At 44.0% G+C, this 19,571-nt stretch overlaps 1 protein-coding gene across 3 annotated transcripts in view; it reads right to left on the reverse strand.

Moving 5' to 3' along the window:
* DSP (desmoplakin) overlaps positions 1 to 4,401 on the reverse strand; it is a 40,224-nt gene extending 35,823 nt beyond the window's left edge. For 2 of the 3 annotated variants that reach the window (XM_014842676.3, XM_014842674.3), the window contains exon 1: positions 3,870 to 4,401. In XM_014842676.3, the coding sequence (XP_014698162.3) occupies positions 3,870 to 4,048 (179 nt within the window). In that variant the 5' untranslated portion in view covers positions 4,049 to 4,401. Of the gene's footprint in view, positions 1 to 1,516; positions 2,335 to 3,869 lie in introns of those variants that run through there. The other variant, XM_070515642.1, reaches the window with a different exon arrangement.
* Positions 4,402 to 19,571: the final 15,170 nt, after the last annotated feature.

Genomic DNA, 19,571 nt, shown 5'->3' on the forward strand with positions numbered 1-19,571 from the left:
TCATGCTCTTTTCTCCCCCTGGACTGCTCTCTCTGCCCACCTATCGATACCAGCGGCAATACTCCAAAGTCCAACTCAACACTGTTTCCTTCAGAAAGTCTTACTAGTTTCTCCACCGCAGATGTTATCTCCTTATGAAGCTGAGTCACCTGTACCCTCTTGTCCAGCATCCTTTTCTATTACAGTACTTGTGCACTTACCTTTCTTTAGAGCATCTGCTCCTTTCAAGAAGTCTGTATTTTCACCTTTGAATCTCCCCAACACCTAACACACAGCAGAAGCTTAGTAAATATCTGCTGGATGGATGAATAAATGGAACTGAGATACTCTCTTCATATAAGTATAGGACAGGCCAGTCTAACACACAAGGGACACAGTCTAAAGGCCCAGGAAGGGGGCCGGCTCATGGCCTGGTGATTAAGTTCTGTGCGCTCCACTTTGGCAGCACAGGTTTGGTTTCTGGGCACAGACCTACACCACTTGTTGGTGGCCATGCTGTGGTGGTGACCCACACACAAAAATAGAGGGAGACTGGCACAGATGTTAGCTCAGGGCAAATCTTTCTCAGCAAAACAATAAATAAAATAAGTAAATAAAAAATAAAATAAAACAAAAAAAATAAAGGCCCAGGATGACAGGAGGGCAGAGGTGAGGAGCCTTGGGTTCTGGTGCCAACTCAGCCATGAGTGGACTCAGGGATTTGGGGCAAGTCTTAATCTATTTGTCTCTAAAAAGGAAAAGTGAGATTTCTGTACTCCTTGGCATTTGCTCCACTCTAAAATTCAGTACAAACGGACCTTCTTATTTCAGGCTAACAGATAGGCTTCTTTTAAAAGGTAGTGTAAAACAAACTTTAAAATATATATCAAATAGTGATCACATGCATTTTGGTTTTGAAATCACGAGTTCTGGACAAAAGTAAGCATTAACATAATAACCACATATTTCTGAAGCTTAATGATTGTATTCGGCTTTTAATCCTCCTACAAAATCCATACTTTGATCAGTGAAAGATCTAACTAAGACTTTTTCACTCGGCCACCAAATTTCACTACAGATTTGCAATTTTTTTTTAAGTACAGGAATAAGGCTAGAGTAATTCACAAGAAGAAGTCAAATAAAATAGTTGCAAATTCTATCCAGCCTAAAATAAAATAAAGAAGACACAAAAGACAGGTGCGGGAAGGAGGGAGAATTACAAGGGAGACATAATACTGTTCTAAAAATTGACCAATGTTATTAATGCAAAGGACAAAGGGAAGATGCTTTAAAGTCACTTTAAAAGGAAAGAGTATAAAATGTCAGCTCTCTACAAACTTGTTAGTTTATTTAGGTAAGGGCTAAATGCAAACACTGATTACTTCAAAAATCACCAATCTAATTCAGCCAAGAAAGTGGCCGTTTTAGAAATAAATGAGTTTAAATTCAACCAGTAGTTTTCATACCGCTTTTTGTGCTTTAAAAACAAAACAAAACACCTTTACTTAGAAAAGCTTTTGGTCAGAAAAGTACTTACTAAACTCTTAACCATCATTCATTGAGCAGAGGGCAGTCGGGTCAGAGACGGTCGCCTACTTCTACAAAGCGCAGACATCCCTCCGCGCAAAACCAGAAAGCCACCAAGAAAGCAGGCGGGGCCCTGTCTCTGCAGTCGGTCGCCATTACTTTAAAAGGCAGCAGCCAGCAGCGGCAGGCCATTCCGTATTGTGCTAATTCTTCCATTCAAGAAGGGTGAGCAGCACCCCCGCGGGCAGCGGCAGCCTAGGGGACACTCCATTACCAGGACCCGGAAGAAGGACCGCAGGCCGCCCCGGCAGACAACATCCACGCGCAGGAAAAACACCCTTCCTCAAAGTTAGGCAATTTTTCACCTGAGTCTGTTTTCCCTTCCCAGAGAGATGTAAAACTTAACAGGTTTATTAACAGCCTTTAGCTGGGAAAAACCGAGCACAAGAAATGATGCTATACTAGAAGAAAACAGTCTCCCCAAAATTTGTTTCAGTGAAGAAACTTAAAAACCATGTATCTTTATGCAGTTCAACAACCAATGTATTAACTACAAATTTACTTCAACAGGAAGCCAAGGGAGCGAAATATTCCATTAACAGTAATGTTTATTGTCACTTTAAAAGATAGGTATTCTAGGATAACAGAGCAAATTAAAAACAAAATTCTCGGTTCATAATACGCCGAAAAGAAGAGCTGCTCCAGAATCCTTGCAAATTCAAACTTGGATTTAAATGTGTGGATTAAAAGAATGTGCTTTCCAAACAGTGGAAGACTGGGAGGGAAAAGGAAAGTTTCAGATTTAAATGGTTGACCAAGTTTTAAAACAAACTTAAAAACCAAAGTGAAAACTGGCAAAAATCTCTCCCCTTCTCCCTATTGCTTGGTACATTTTTCCTGGAAATTCCCAGGTGCGTTCTGTTCAGCAACCCAAGAGCTCCAAGACTGAGACAATTCTTTGCTAACTCAAAAAGGAAGTAAATTATCAAGATGCTGCACGAAAATAAATAAATCCAAGCAGAAAACAGGTTGCAACTCGAGCAGCCGCTGCCTTCAAAAATGCTGGCAAAACAAAACCCCCCTGAAGTGTATTCAGCTTGTTCCTCCCCAGCCTGAGGCCGCGGGGCCGGGCAAATAGTGTTCTGCACTCGAGCCTCTTTCCCGAAAGCCCGGCACGGGAAGGGCTTGCCGGGGGCGGGGGGGCGAGCCGCCAAGTTCTCACGGCTCACATGGGCATCCCGAGTCCAGCTCCGGGGACCCGGCAAATGCAGGTTCATGATCTTCCCCCACCCAGCAAATGACCCCTCGATCGGTTATGCGCTGACTCTGAGAAGCAGACCGTGCCCTCTTCCCAGTGGGCCTGCCTGGGCGCACCTTGAGCAGGGCTGGCCCCCGGCGTGGCCGGCCGGCGCGGGTGGGTCGCAGCGCCCACCCCATCACGGGCCCCTGCCCACACTCGCCTGCCCGAAGACCAGACCCTGCGCCCGCGCTCCGCCGCCAGGACACGGGGATCGTTTCTCGGGCGGTTTTTAAAAGGGGGAAACAAAGGACGCAGGCGCGGGGCCACAGGTGCGCTCCCCGCGGGGTCTGCGGCACGGCGGACCGAGGGGGACAGGTGTGTCCCGGCGGAGCTCCGACCCGGGCCACGCGGCCGCCCCTGCGGGGAAGCTTCTTTTAGGTGGCGGGGGAGGCCGAGGCGGAGCCTTCTTAAAATGGGACCCCGCGCCGCCCCGACGCGCAGCCTCCACACAAAAGCCCTTGGGTGGCCGAGCAGCCGAGGCGCTGGCGCGGACGTGGCCTCGGGGTGACCAGGAATTTGGGATGAGCCAGTAGGGACCGCGGAGGGCCAACTCGGACCCTGGCCACCCACGGGCTGCTTGACTTTTGGTTACAGTTAGAGAGGCTGGGTTTTGTTGTCGCAGCCACGCCTGCCTGACCCCGACCTGCTGGCCGGGACAAAGGGGATGCCAGCCCCGCCCGCTGCGCAGGGGCAGACCCGGAGGCAGCCGAGAGACCGGGGCGGCCGGCCTGTCCCCGCGCCCTGCCTGGAGCCCTGGCGGGCCTGCCCCCGGCCCCGGCTCGCGGGAGGGGAGCAGGGTGGGACCGAGTCCCCGCCAACACGGCGAGAGCCGCTCCCACTTCGGTCCGCGCCGCGCGCGGGGCGTCCGGACACCGGGCTCCTGCCCCAGCGCCAACAGGAAATGCTTTCCTGCCCTCGGGCACAAAGACTTTCCCCTTTCTGACCCTGGGTTTCCTCGTCGGTCAGAGGAGGGCGGTCCCTCCCTGCCCGTCGTGCGGGGAGAGAGTGCAGACCCCGCAGCCGCGGCCAAGAGCCCCGTGCTCGCCGCGCGCCCGGTACCCACCCGTAGCCGTCCGAGTTCTGGTCGGTGACCGTGTAGCGCCGGGAGTAGTACATCCTGCTGGTGCCCCCGCCGCCACCGCCACAGTAGGCCGCCTCGTAGCGCACGTCGGGGCCGGACTCGGCGCGGGTCATGCGGCCCAGCGTGTTGATCCGCGGGTGGGAGCCTCCGTTGACACTCATGTCGGCGCGCGCTCAGAGCCGCTCAGCGGCGCGGCATACGCGGGGCGGCCGGCTCGGAGGAGGCAGGGGCCTGGGGAGCCGAGGCCAAGCACTGGACAGGGGGCGGGGGCGGCTCGGAAGGGCCGGCCCGGCCGCTGCGAGCGCGGCGCGGCGGGCGGAGGGCGCGGCGGGGACGGCGACGGGCCGGGAGCGGAGCGGGCCGGAGAGCTGTGGCTCGGAGGGCGGCGCGGGCGCAGAGGAGCTGGGTCGCGGCTGGGTGTTGGTGTTGGTTGGTGGGGGCGCGAGTCTCCTCCCCGCTGGCACCGGCGCCGAAGCCACACCTGGCCGCTGGCTTCCCAGGGCGGGGTGCGGCCGCCGCGCCTCCCCCGCCCCCCGCGGGTGTCCCCGCCGCGCCCGGCCGCCCTCCCCACCTGCGCCCGCCCGCAGCTCCTCCCTGCGCCGCCGAGCCGGAGGGGGACCCTCCTCCGCGCGCGGCCCCCAGGGGAGGACAAGCGCTCGCGGGGCCCGGCAAAGCGGGGCGCCTGCATTCGAGGATTTCCCAGGTCCCCAGGGCGGAAATGAGCTGAAAAATCAGGGCCATTCGATGGGACAATTAACTTATTAAACGTTTACTTTTGCTCTTCTCGGGAAACGGTGCCAACGAAGTTTTGACTAGACACATAATTGAGGAGGGAATGCTTAGATGATGAGGTTTTCTTTAGGGGCTTGTTTGACTTTTCTATTACTCCAGTAAGCGAGAAAATGGCCTCAGATGTCCAATTCCCGACGTGTAAAACGATTTTTACAGAGAACCACCACTTTCTGATGGTCTTCACCATAAATAATTTCTTTGGCGTGAAGATGAAAGGAAAACACTACAACCTTTTTCATGGGGTAACGTGAAAATATGAATTGCAATGCCTTTTATTTTGCCTATTGATGGTCATTTTCAACGAAAAGTTGCAAAGACCTCCACCCCCAGACCCAGTGTCCAAATTTCGTAGAAGAATCTTGGGAACACTTGTCTCTGGCGCCCCCCTGAGCACCTTCTCCCTTGAGAAGACTCGGGTCTCCCTGGGACTTCAGTCTGTTGAGAGCAGCGAAGAACCCTGACAGAGATCATCCCCTTGGTACAGATGAGTAACTCTGAGCCGGAACATTCCAGCGACTTGCTCCAGGGCCCCTCCCAGTTCGTGGCTGAGTGTGAACTGCACCGTAGTCTCTGACCCGGGTTTAGATACAGACCCAGTCACACCATCCATAAAAAGCTGTTTTTATCATTTGAAAAATTGCTAAGTTACTCTATTTTAATAAACACCCACTTAAAGATCTTTATAATAAATATTTGTCATCTTCCCAAACAATGCCAGTTAACTTACCTTTTTATACGATATATTTCTGAAATGTTTATGAACTGAAAAGAACAAAATCTAACTATATTTGCAGGTTGTAAAGGAAGCGGGGGAGTTTTCTAAAAATTCCCATATTAAAGTACCCCTAATTAAACCTCACTTTTCAGTCACAAATCTTTGACAAACGGTCTTGTTCTTTTTCTTCACACTCGGCCACAGAGTTGACCAGTTAAATGCAACGGGTCAAACATACAATGAGATAAATGTTTACCACTTTTAGCACACCCAATAATTCCCATAATTTTCTCAATTTCCTCTCCTTTTTAATAAAGGTAAATGCAGTAAAGTGTTTAAGTGATTACACAAACACTGATGTATGGATAAGAGCAGTGTTTCTTCTGAAACTGATTCAATGGCTGGAAGTCAGCATCGGCACAAATGGCCCAATATCCACTGGTTGGAGGGGAGAAAAGCCATTTGGTGTGTCAGTGCATAATATACAAAATTTGATTTAGGCTGTTTTGCCTCTATGCATCTCATCTGTTTAGCAAATAATTATAACCTACTATATGGAAGGACCAGTGCTAGACTTTGGAAAATACGAAAATGAATAAGGCACAGTCAGTGTCCTTAAAAACATCGTATTAAATCTTCAATTTTAAAAATTCAGGGATTCCTTTATTTCAATAATGTGTAATAAGAAGGTCATGCAATTGCACAGTAGAATTCTCATTAAAAACAACACACATCGATGAACCACCTCCCAGTGATGCCGAAAGCTCTGCTCAGCCAAGGGGCCCTCTGGGAGCTCACATTGGGTAGTAAGGAGCCTGGCTACACAGACCCAAACACCACCCAGACTCACAGAGCCTTTCAGTCTGTTTACAAAACATGGGAAGAGGTGAAAAGTACAACCCACCAATTACACACTTCTGGCAGCCATTGCTTCCTAGCCTATCTTATTGCTTCCTGCGCTCCTTCAGGTATTCCCAAGAAGGCAAATGACTGCCAGCTAACCAAATATGCCAGGTCTGGGAAGAAAATGACTTTCATTTATCTTTTTCTAAGGATGATAAAGGAACATAATAGGATGAAATAAAAGACATGCCAGATGGAATCCAGACCTGCCGGGAGCCATGGCTACATCATTTGATCGGCTGTTTGACAGGGTCCAGCCGATTAACGCCGAGGGGGTGCAGGGTCGCCCCTTGGTGAAGAATAACCGGCCGGCCCCTCACATAGTTCTGAAACCTGTGCTGCTTCTAATTGCCCTTCATTCCTTTTCCTTTCTTAACCTCCAGTTTTCACTCCTTTGGGCGGCTGCTTGGGAGGCACTACCTCCCGGGAGAATTAAATATAGTAAGAGAATGTGACCACCTGCATAAGCCTTCAGAATATCGCAAGGGGCAAGCTCCTCCTGACGCACAGAGATAGTGGGAGAACTTTCCTCCCTAATGAGGGGTTCGTACTGAAGAGAGTATTTGGATCAAAACAGCTACTTCCTTCTGGTTGATGTTTTGCTCTTCCTCCAGTTTCCCTGATAAGCATAGATATACTTCCTCCTCTGTAGTTAAGTAGAATTTTCTTCCATGTGTTAGTTATTGAAAAATATATTATTCCCCTGCATGTGTTTGGCAAAATATTATAGAAGTCTTTTCTTAATTGCTGAAGTCGCCTTTGTGCAGGAAAAGATAGTTAACCTCTGCCTCTCTAAAAGTTAACTCTGTTCCCTGTAAGTATATACTTAATCAATGAATGCTTTGTGGTTTACTCTGCAAGAACATCTGTACTGCTATATTTATCCCCTGCTAAAAAAGATATAAAAACACTGTATAAACCAGTAAAGACAGACTTGCTTTGTACTTCCTTATCTCTCTCAGAATATTTGTAGAGCTATTTCTGTACTAATGCCGAAAAATATAAAAACGACACTTGTGCACAGTAAAGTTGGACTTGCTAACACCAACCCAAGTCTCACGTCCTCTTCATTCCCCTCATTGCACCGACACCATCCATCCCTCAGGAACCTGGACTCAGCTGGAGCTGGACTCCGGCACAGACCTACACATTAATGGTCTAAATTGGCTCATCTCATGAAAGGCCCCACAGTGAAGGTTGAAGATCAGAAGACCATAGTTCTGATCTTAGTGCTACAATTTACTTGGGCAAGAGCTCAACTTCCACATGTGCAAAATGGAAATAATACTACTTGCCCTGCCAGCTTTCCAGATCTACAGTGAGGATCAAATGAGATAAAATGTGTGAACATTCTTGAAAACTATGAAACGTTATGTAAAGCTAAGCTACCATCTATTGAACCAAAAGCTCTTTGCTGGATGTGAAGTTTTAACCTTTAGTGTTTTCATGTTTATCCCACGTGTAAAGCAGTAAAAACCTCTCTTGGAGACATTTATCACTCAATCATTTAAAAAGCAGTTATTAAACATCTACTGTGTGCCACACGATAGGCGTAGGGCTGGTCACACAGAGATGAGTAAGGCTCAGCTCCTGCTCTGAAGGGTGTCCAGTCTGCCACAGGAAAACGAATGATTACGCGACAACCTTAGGCATGCTATTAGAAAGGTGTGTTTATAGAATTGTGGGAGCACAGCAGAGGGGTTTAAACATAGCTTATTTCTTACAACTAGAGTTAAAAAAATTCAGAAGCCAAAGTCTGGCAGAGTACTCATGAGCTGCCCTAACTGAGGTCAGCTATTTTTTCCCTGCCACTTGTAGATACCTCCCCTGGTACTGTTGGAGACACATCCCTGACATGTAACTTTCTCTCTGGCTGACCTTAGAAATGACCTTGTGGTTAGGAGAGAGGTGTCAATCATACCCTGAGCATATTTTTAAAACTAAACAGAGCACCAGATTTCAATGAGATTAAGAGGAATCATTTACTTGCTTAAAATCCCATGGGAACTCTCTCACATCTCTTTGTTGGTAAATGATATCCTTTTGCCACAGAAAAGATTTACAGTCCATGAGTTAAAATAGCTATTCTGCCTGCCAGGAGCGCACTATTTTAACAAATCAGAACTACAGCGGCTAGGATTAGAACCATAATGTGAGGTAAAGAGAATGCCTATTAAAGCGGCACACAGTTTACTTTTTAGGCTTTATATATATCTCTCTTTGCTCTTTCTTTCTTACTCTTTCATTTGTATGAATAAATTAGAATCTTTCAGAAATAATGAAATCTGGTTCTCGATAGCACAAAAATAAGATTGATCTCTCCTAGTTAAAGTTGTTGAAACTATTCAAAGCTTTCATTGAAAAAAGCAGTTTGATAAACCACACAAATTCCATTTCAGAAAGAGGAAAATGGTTGTGAAATATATACATTAGCCCGGAACTATGTTTATTTTCCTTGGTTCAAGTGTCCTTCAGGAACAGGAGAATTTTCCTGTTTGTAGCGGTTTTTCATTTTTGCCATAGGAGGTTGATTAACATTTCAGAAATTAAATAGCTGAGAGAAACATCTCAAATAGATTTTCTATGGCTATAGTGATGAGATGCCACCTGTATTGGTTTTTGCACAGGCGATAGCTACTAAATTGTGCTATCCTTTGTGTTTTGAGAGTATGTTTTTTGACTGCATTAAATTGGATAGTATAGATATTGGGGATTCATACTTTCCTGCCTGATCCTCTGTTTCATTAAGAGCCCAAGTTTGCAAAATAGCGGGGTTGGAGGCTAAGGATGTGGATGATGGCGAGCTCAGGTGTGGGCTACACTGGGGCCACCCCACCCTTAGCTGAGTGACTTCTGACCCACCAAGCTAAACAATAACCTACATTAATTTTAGTGGCCAAGCCACACAATCAATAAATGTAATACAGGAGCCAATAAGTTAGCCTTTGTAGTATACTCAAAGTAACTTTTTCAGTTCATGTAAAGGACTGTCAATCTCTTGTGCTGGGATTGCAACACTCACTCAAACTTCTGTAAATATGAAGTCAAGGTGCAGATTGTTGCTGGTAAACCCAGTTCGCAGCAAACACCACATGGATATATAATGTGCTAATAGCTTGTGAAGAAAATTATGACTAGCTACTCAGCCTTTACTGAAAGAATTCCAAATTTATATTCCATAGAGAATTTCAGAAATGAAAGCTGCCTTAAAGAACTTTTATACCGTGGGGCTGGCCCCCTGGCCAAGTGGTTAAGTTCTCGCCCTCTGCTTCAGTGGCCCAGGGTTTCACCAGTTCGAATCCTGAGCGTGGACATGGCACTGCTCATCATCAGGCCATGCTGAGGTGGTGTCCCATGTACCGCAACTACAAGGACCAACAACTAAAAGATATATATATACAACTATGTACTGGGGGACTTTGGGGAGAAAAAGGAAAAATAAAATCTTAAAAAAAAAAAACTTTTATACCAGTTGTTTTGAGAACTTTTAGAGCCTTGAAACTCTTTGTACAAATGAAACGGATGAGGACAGCCAGTAGCCAAAACAGATCCTGATGGTGGCGGACTGTGTCCTGGTGGGAGCCCAGCCCCACCCACTGCACCTAGCCCAAGCCTGCTGATGCTCTGGCCCCCTGGAGCATTTCCCTAGCCAAAGCACCAAGTAATCCAAAAGCCACACTTCAATAAAACAAAAGAATGAGTCCCAGGGAGGTTAAGAAACTTCCTTGAGTTACTTAACATCTAAAATATCAGCGTTCTGTCTGTTTCTAGCCTCATGCTCTTCCCACTATGTCAAAATTCCTGTCAATCAGGCACAAAAGAACACCTTTCTGAGCAGTGATTTGGTATCAATGTGAAACCAAGAAACCATCCTATCAATTGTTATTTTCCTACACTGGACACATAAGATGTCTGGAAATGCAGTAACTGTAAAGTAATGAGCCTGCTTTGCAGGAGTCACACCAAAAAAGTGACTTCTATTATTTTTAGCCATCTTCCTATAGGTGGGTGATTATCTTTCTTGCCATCCTTAAATCACAGTGCATGTTTCTGTTTTGGTTGGTTTTTTAAAAAAATTTAGCTTCCATCATTTAGGAAAAGTGAAATTAGAGATTCATATACAAACAACATAAAATCAGAATGGAAACAAAGCCGTAAATGATCTGACTTCTAACTTTGGGTAGAGTGTAATACAAAGGAAATGTCACTTGTCTCTGAAGTGACCACCTTTCAAAATTGTAGACTTTCACAGGCAATCGCAAGTTCCTGCCATCCTTACCATTTTCTCGTCGTGAAGGATTCCTTGCGCATACATGGGTTCCCTGCTGCAGAAAGAAGTGTCCGCATAAGGGAGCTTAAAGAACAGATTCCTGTCTTCAATTATCTTGACATCTAAAGCATCTAAAATATGAAACATAAACCAACCAAAAGTATTAACCAAAACACAAAAAGTGAGCCTCTAAAAGCAGCAGGAGCTAGGAAAAAGAAAACAAATCCATCCTCAGCATCACATGAATCTCCCCCCTAATCTTGGGTTACACTAGTTTAATTTTGTCAGAGACGTGGTAAGATCACAGATCATGGGGAAGAACTCAATTCAAACTCTTCATTGTCCACAGAGAAAACTGAGGCCATGAGAACTCACGTTACTTGCCGAGGTCTCAGCCTGTGAGGGACAAAACCCAGCTCACCTGAGAGTTTACTAGCAAATCAAGTAAGAGGCTTACTTAGAAGGAGGAATCTAAAATTGGAGTTTTTCCCCCTCTGATTATAAAAGTATGTATGTTTGCTGTAATATACTCAGAAAAGGTAGATGGGAATGTAGGAAAGCTAAGAAGTTTTCATCTATAGTTATACCATCCAGACAAGGCGATCATGCCAAGCATTTTGGGTAGATTTCCTTTCAGATTTTTTTCCAATGAATTTTTTTCCCAATTGATGTCAGATTATAAATACAAGTTTGTTTCCAGCTTCTTAATTTATATCATGAGCATCTTCCAATCTCATTTAAAATGTCCCTTTAGCATTGCTTTAAAAGGTGCATACTATTTTGTTGTTTTTTTAAAAAGCCTCTTTTAAAGTGGCGAGGCGCAGAATCTAGAGCTTTCCATGCGAGTGATCCACCCCTGTTCTAGAACTTTTCACATCAATAGCAAATAGCATTCACTGTGATGGGAAATGAGAGGGCGAAGCAGAGCTGAAGCACTGAGCAATGCTTCATGGAATGCAGTTCCAACCACCACCAAAAGGTGTTCAGGACAACAGTGCTGCCCCGGGGCATGCAGGCGAGTCCTTGTAGGGTCTTCCCAGCAAGCCTTCCGTAGCCCTCAGCTTAGGGCTGCAGACGTCAGAAACCAGTTTTCTCCTTTGGTAACCCACAGACATTCCACTTAGGAAGCTCCAGGAGACTGGGCTGCTTCTGGCTCCTTTATCCTCGGGATTCGGCAAACGGACTGCTCCCCTCCAAATGAGAACGCTTCCTTTTAGCAAGAGTCGGATTCAAGAAAGAGCCATGCAAATCAGGAGGAGAGCCTAAAGGATTGTTTCTTCTGCCATGAATTAATGTCCATGACAGCAAATCGAATTTTATTTGATTTGTGCATTTTTTACTGACTTGCAGAATTTTAACCTGAAACATTTAAACCATGCTGACATCAGACAGAAACGTTTCAAGTTTAGGAAGAAGTCATAACACAGATCCACAGCAGTTCTAACAAATCTAGGAAGCAGTTCTGTCTTGCAAAGGTGGGTGTGGAAAGGGACACGTCATTCTTGTCAAACCTGTCTGACGGCTCCCTTGAGTTTTAACTGCTTAGCAATTTCGCTTCAGGTAGAATCGAGCAAAGCATCTGGAGTCCTTTCCCACCAAGGGACTCAGAAGAAATGTCATCTGTCACCTCTAAACAATCTTTTACTTTGCTTTACTGAATAAGGAAAAACTAATCTCGTAATTTAAAATTGGAATTATTGTTCTTAAAACAAAAACCAATATTCCTATTTAATGTAGCCCTGAGAAAATATGTAATATGCAAAAGAAAGTTGGTTTTTTTTGCTGAGGAAGATTCGCCCTGAGCTAACATCTGTGCCGATCTTCCTCTACTTTATATGTAGGTCGCCACCACAGCACGGCTGACAAGTGGGTAGGATCCAGCCTGTGAACCCCAGGCTGCCAAAGCAGAACAGGCCAAACTTAACCACTATGCCATGGGCCAGCCCCAAAAGGAGGGTTTCTTAAGCTTCTTTTTTAACTACAGAGAAACTTGTAAGAGGTACTTACATTAATACGAAATACATCTTGATCCCAGAGTTATCACTAAAAATAAATGTTAAGAAAATGGGTGTGGTTATACAGACATGGATGTAGAAAGAAAGAAAAGTATATTGTAGAGTAAAAAAAAAAAAGAAAAATTTTAAACAAGATACTATATAGTTGGTCACATTTTTTTACATTAAAAATTATGTGTTAGAAGAGACATATAAAGTGATCCTAAAGCATGGCAGTTATCCCTGGAAGATGGGAATGTAGGAGACATTTGTTAGAGTATACATTTCTAACAATAGATCTTTAAAATAAAGGTATGCAATTTTGTAAGGAAAAAGTAGCTTTATACTTAGTATTGAAAATGAAAGTGAGATCTCCAACACCCGGGGCTTAAAAATCTGATATTCATCAGTCTGAGAAAAATAATTATAATTTTATTCATTTGTACAGCACCTTACAGGGTTCTTTTCTTTTTTCATTTTTAAAATCATGGTAAAATATACGTAACATAAAATTCACCCTTTAAATTGTTTTTAAGTGTGCAATTCAGTGGCATTAAGTTTATTTATAATGTTGTGCAAGCATCATCGCCATCCATCTCCAGAAATTTTTCATCATTTCAAACAGAAACTCTGTACCCATTCAATAATATCACCCTCTTCCCCTCTACCCCCAGCCCCTGGTAACCTCTATTCTACTTTCTGTCTCTATAAATTTGGCTACTCTAGGTACCTCACATTAGTAGAATCATACAGTTTCTGTCCTTTTGTGTCTGGCTTATTTCATTTAGCATAATGTCTTCAAGGTTCATCCATGTTGTAGCATGTAAGAGAATTACCTTCTTTTTTAAAGCTGAATAATATTCCACAATGTGTCTATACCACATTTTGTTTATCCATTCATCAGTTGATGGACATTTGGGTTGCTTCCACCTTTTGGCTATTGCGAATAATGCTGCTACATTGTTGTTTTGTTTTGTTTTGTTTTAAAGATTGGCACCTGGGCTAACAACTGTTGCCAATCTTCCTTTTTTTTATTTTAAGGATTGGCACCTGGGCTAATGACTGTTGCCAATCTTTTTTTTTTTTTTTTCCTGCTTTATCTCCCCAAACCCCCTCTGTACGCAGTTGTATATCTTAGCTGCAGGTCCTTCTAGTTGTGGGACACCGCCTCAACATGGCCTGAGGAGCAGTGCCATGTCCACGCCCAGGATCCGAACCCTGGGCCACCGCAGCGGAGTGCACGAACTTAACCACTCAGCCACGGAGCCAGCCCCTACATTGTTTTTTAAGTATAAAATTATTATAAACTTTTCCTTTCATTTACAACTTCCCCTTCTCCCAGAGTCAGTAACTGTCCTTTCTTTTTACTTTTGCTTAGTGTCTGTTACTATCATTCATTTACCCCCAAACTCTCCTGTATTGAGTAAATATTTTCTCAACACAAAAACTTACATCAGGTTCTGTTAATTTCATCTGCTTAAAGAAATCTTTCCTAGTGGGGAATGGAGGGGTGGATGAAATGGATGAAGGGGATCAAAAGGTACAAACTTCTAGTTACAAAGTAAATAAGTCACAGAGATGTAAGGTACAGTGTGGTGACTATAGTTAATAATACTGTATATTTTATCTTTCAAAATTGCTGAGAGAGCAGATATTAAAAGTTATCATCACAAGAAAAACAATTTTTGTAACTATGTCTGGCAATAGATGTTAACTAGACTTATTATGGTGATCATTTCGCAATATATACAAATATTGAATCATTATGTTGTACACCTGAAACTAATATAATGTTACATGTTAATTATGCCTCAATAAAAAAATAAAAATGAAAAAAAAAAAGGTGTTGCAGCCTCCAGATAAAAAAAGAAATCTTCCCTGGAATCTTCTGACTTGCTCTAATCTGAACTAATTGCTCTCCAGACCTGCTCTCCACTGTTGACATGGGACCTCCCTTCCCCTTCACCCTAAGGGTTCCCTTTGCCTGCTCTGTGTTGGTTGGACCCTCTGTTTTCTGGATCCCATGCCTTACACTCTCTTGATTTGCTCTCTCATTTTGGTGGCACACATCTTCCACCAGCTTTACTGAGAAAAAGTGCATGAGAGATGAATTTTTTGAGAACCTGTGTGTCTGAAAGTGTCCTTATTCCACCATGTACTTAACTGATCATTTGGCTAAGTATAGAATTCTAGATTGGAAGTAATTTTCCCTCAGAGTGCTGGAAGCATTGCTCCATTGTCTTCTGTTTGCAGTTGCTATTGAGAAGTCCAAAGCCACTCTGGTTCTTTGTACATTTTATGAAACCTTCAGTAATCAGGATGCTCTATCATTCTCAGAACATAAAATTTAGGGGGTTCAACCTGCATGCCTTTCTTGCATGGTCCCCAGTGCAGGAGAAAAAGAATATATTACAGTTAGCAAAGAGTTGCTGCAGCAACAAAGTCAGCAGTCAGTAAGCATGGTGGTTATTGGAAGAAGAGGAAAGTAGATTTTTTTTAATTTAATAAATATGGTAAGTGAATGAATGAATTCCCTTTAAGAGTAGGAGAAAAGAGGGCCCTTTTCTTCCTTCCTTCCTTCCTTTCTTTCCTTCCTTCTTTCTTTTCTTTCATCTGTATTTCTTTCCAGAGATGGTTTCTTTATCTGGAAAGAATAACTTCCTCCACAGAGAGACAGATCTCGTTCCTGGCAATATAATAAAAGCAGGCAGCCTGCTCCGGCTCCACCTGCTTCCTCCTAGTCAGGTGAAAGTGGAGAGCCAAGGGGTGATAAGGTCCCTAGGTGACAGGAGAAGGGGGAGTGGCCAAGTCTGGCTGTTATCCTGCCAGGCTTCCCCTGTGCTCTCCACCACCTGGGGAACCATCCAGACCTGCTCTCCATCTCCTCAGTCAGTCTGCCCTGTCCCCCCTGCCCCCCACTGGACTCCCACGCTACCTCATGCGATTCACCTTTCTCCATGCAAGTGAGTCTCTCTCCTTGGTAATTTAGCTGCCTCAGTTCAGTTTCACATTTCATAGATTAATCCATTTCCATTGCCCACCCTAACCCTAACCACTGTTTATCTTCCCAAGTCTCCAAGAAAAGAAAACCAAGTTGGTCCTCAAATCACCTTTACTTCTTAACTCAGTCTGTGTCACGTGCTCCACACCCCTCATCAATCTAAACCTCCAGTTTAAGCTTGTCTCCTCTCTGGGTAAACGTTCACCTGCAATGATTTTCAAAAATGTCATCTCGTATATTTCGAAAGCATCAGCGTGCATATAGGTAAATGGTTTAAATGATCACATTAAGAATTCACAGCGAATGGAGAGGATCCAGGGACTACTGCCCTCTCCTTATTCTTTTTTTTTTTTTTTTGAGGAAGATTTGCTCTGAGCTAACATCTGCCACCAATCCTCCTCTTTTTGTTGAGGAAGACTGGCCCTGAGCTAACATCCGTGCCCATCTTCCTCTACTTTATATGTGGGATGCCTCCCACAGCATGGCTTGACAAGTGGTGTGTAGGTCTGTACCCGTGATCCAAATGGGCGAACCCAGGGCCACTTGGAAGAATGTGCAAACTTAACTGCTGCACCATTGGGCCAGCATCTCCTTAATTTGACTTTTGTCTCTCTTTACTTCCTGTTATAATAGCTGTTACGATGATCAGGGACTTGACCACACTCCACTTAGAATGGATTGTCCCGTTCCTTTCCCTACTCCAAACCACACACCAGCCTCAGATTTACCTTTGAAAACCCCTCTCCTCAGGTCATTCTCCTCCTCAAAATCTTCACTGACTCTGCACTGTCAGCAGATAAGATACACACTCCCCAGCCTGGCATTCAAAACCCTCCACAAACATATCCCAATCTGCCCTCTATGCACATCATGGTTTCCTGCCTGTGTACTTTGGTTCATACGCATCCCCCATTGCAATGCCCTCCGCTTTCTCCATGCATTCTGCTAGATTCACTCAAGTCTTGCTTCTCCATGCGACTCTCCCAGGTCACCATGGTTCATTTTTTTTTATTCATCCCACCATCTATCCATCCATCCATCCTTCCATCCATTCATTCAGCAAACTTTTTTTTTTTTTTTTTGAGAACTTATGAACCAGGCACTGTTCTAGATTCTGGGGGAACAAAAATAAATAAATCATCTTTCCAATGCTGGTGAAATTGACAATCCAATAGAACAAATGGTAGCTTCCATTTAGTTTGCACATACTATATACTAGGTGTAGTACAAAGCATTTAAAATTATCTTCCCAATAACACTGTGAAGGGGGTATTGTAATCCTGATTTTATGGATGCTAAAATGGAGGCTCAGTGAAGTGAGGTTGTCATGGTCACTCAAATGGTAATTAGCAGAGCCAGGAATAAGCGTCTATAGAAACCTGTCGTAATGTCCAGACTCCTAGGTGACACTCTCTCTCACCACACCGCACACCTTTGTCTCTCTACTCCCTCACTCTGAGCTCAAAGCATTTGCCAATTGATCATGTGATATATGTTTTCTCTTTGCATTTTCTTAACTTGTTATTTAATTTTTTTGTGTGCCCAATTAGATTTGTAAATGCTGAGAGACTGAGGGAGTTAAGAAAGGAAGTGGTCAAGCATGACGTGACTTTTACAGTGTAGGATTCATGTACTTGTTCCAGTTACAGCAGTTTTGTAATGTCAACACCTCAGTATTTGATGGAGCTAGGAGAAGGTCATCCATGAGTTAAACATAGATCACTAACACTCTCAGATGATGACTCCCAAACTTCTAAATTATGAAGACTATTTCATTATTAAAAAATTGCAAATCTACACATAAGCAAAGTTATGCTTCAGACAGCAACCGATGGAGGAAATGCATAATGACAAGCAAACTCCCATAAATTTAACAATGCTTTTAACAAATTGGCATTTTATTAATCACAGTTGCACGTCTTCATAATTTTGAAAAATAGTACATGTAGATGTGAAACGTAACTCATGCACTTACGGACAATGCTCGCACACCCATCAGCAATCTCCTCATCTTCCCAGCTATCCACATCCCATAGGCTGGAAACCACCGACCTCTGAGTTTGCCGACCCGGAGCCCAGAGTGGACGGTGTAATGTCGCCTTGTAAAGGGGCATTCTTCCCTTGTGAGTTCAGAACTCGCTGATGGAGAGGAATCTTAAGTAAGGCAGAGCTCTGGCGTCCATCTGTCTTCTGTATTCAACAAGAATACCAAAGGGGGGCGGTTCTTGGCTCACTGATTATGCAGTATAATTACTATAGATGTTAATGGGACTTATAGTAGTGGATTCAGGACAAATATAAATACGATTCAGTGAGCTCATTTTACCTGCTGTTACCTCTCTGCAGTCGAGATCTCAGAGAAATCTGAGCTAACAGATATGAGTCAGTCAAAGCTGGAAGCGTGCAGGCCGTCGACTGATAACAGCTTCCTTGCCACAGGAAGAGGACAATCGCCCTCCCAGCCCCGTGCCATCTGCTGAAACTTTGATTGTAACTCTTCTCTGTATTTTATCTACAGCGAGGCTATATTATCTGGTTAGAGCATTTCTGGATGAGCCTGCGAGAAATCATTTGAAGCACAAGATATATGACATCACATAAGGCAAAAGGCTACTCTATTTTCTTCATCCACCTTCCTAGGCTTCCTTAAAAAGGCCTAAAGTCCTTCTGACAGGACACTTTGAACGGAAGGCAACACACGGATGCAGACTGTGCCTCTCATGTCATAGTAGAGGGGAAGGGCAGGGGCAGCTATCACCCCAGAAACAATCAGGCCCAGAAGGACTACAGGACAGTGTTGCTACTTAACTGGCAAAGAGATTAGGCTTAATTTAAAAAGTAATAATGATCTGAATTCATTGAAATCTAAACAACCCAAAGTTTGTACTGATTTATTATAGACAAACATGCACAATACTATTATCTTCATCCCCCCAAAAACCACTTAGATGTGCAGGGCATAATTAAAAGCCATAATATTCTATTTTAAGAAATTAGGTGTTTCTCGTACTCTAAAGGTCAGCCCTATAAATACTCCATTTGGGTTTCCAAGTCTCCCTCGGGTGTGAGGAACAGACGTCCTCCTTGGACAGTCCGGCCTCGAACTCAGTGCCTGGCACATAATAGGGCTCAGGAAATGAATTAAAGGATGAGTTAATGAATGGGATGCCTGTGGCTTCAGCAAACAAATGTGTAAACACAGACATCCTCATTCAACAAAAACTCAGGCTCCAACCTCAGGCTGATAATCAAAAAGTCACACATTCTGATAGTTGGTTTTACTATTCATTTTCCCCTTCCAGGTCTAGATTTCTTATAGTCTTTACACCAAAAGCAGAAGTGAAAAAAGGATTCTCTGATGTTGTATGTATGATACAATTTTGTATGATAAATACTAAAATCAGTTCAGGGCAGTGTGTGCAGTGGCGACCAATTCTGAAGAGCAGGATGTGCCGAGGAAGGTTTGTATGCAAAGATAGCATAGGGTGGAGAAGGGTGTCTACTGAGGATAAAACAAGAAAAAAGAGAAATCGAGGCAGGAAAAGAACAGGAAGCTGTGTGTGTATCAGTGCACGCATGCATATTCTGTGAGTGCACAAAATAAAAGTATGCAAACTTATGTGTCTTGAATTTGATCCCCAAATAAGCGGTGAAATGTACCAGCTGCTAAAGAGAGATTCACAGCACATCTTGCTTCCTCAGCGGTCAAACGATTAAACCAAAAGACTGACCCTGTCTGTGGGGAAGATGCTTCAACCCTTGAGCTCTATGGCTTTATATCAAGCTGGTCCAACCACAAGGCACTGAGGGAAAAGGTGAACTGAACAGCATTCCTTAGAGTTATGATTGCCGAGATAAAAATATTAACAAGGAAGCTCTCTGGACATTACAGCAGATTTAAACTGTTAACTGTGAAAATGGAAAAGTTCAAAAACAGACAGTTTTAGCCTATGGTGTTAGAATTAGTGTAGTGGTTACCTTGGGTGAGGAGTGACTGGGAGGGGCTGAA

The sequence above is a fragment of the Equus asinus genome, chromosome 8, assembly GCF_041296235.1.
Source record: "Equus asinus isolate D_3611 breed Donkey chromosome 8, EquAss-T2T_v2, whole genome shotgun sequence".
Classification (NCBI taxonomy): Eukaryota; Metazoa; Chordata; class Mammalia; order Perissodactyla; family Equidae; genus Equus; species Equus asinus.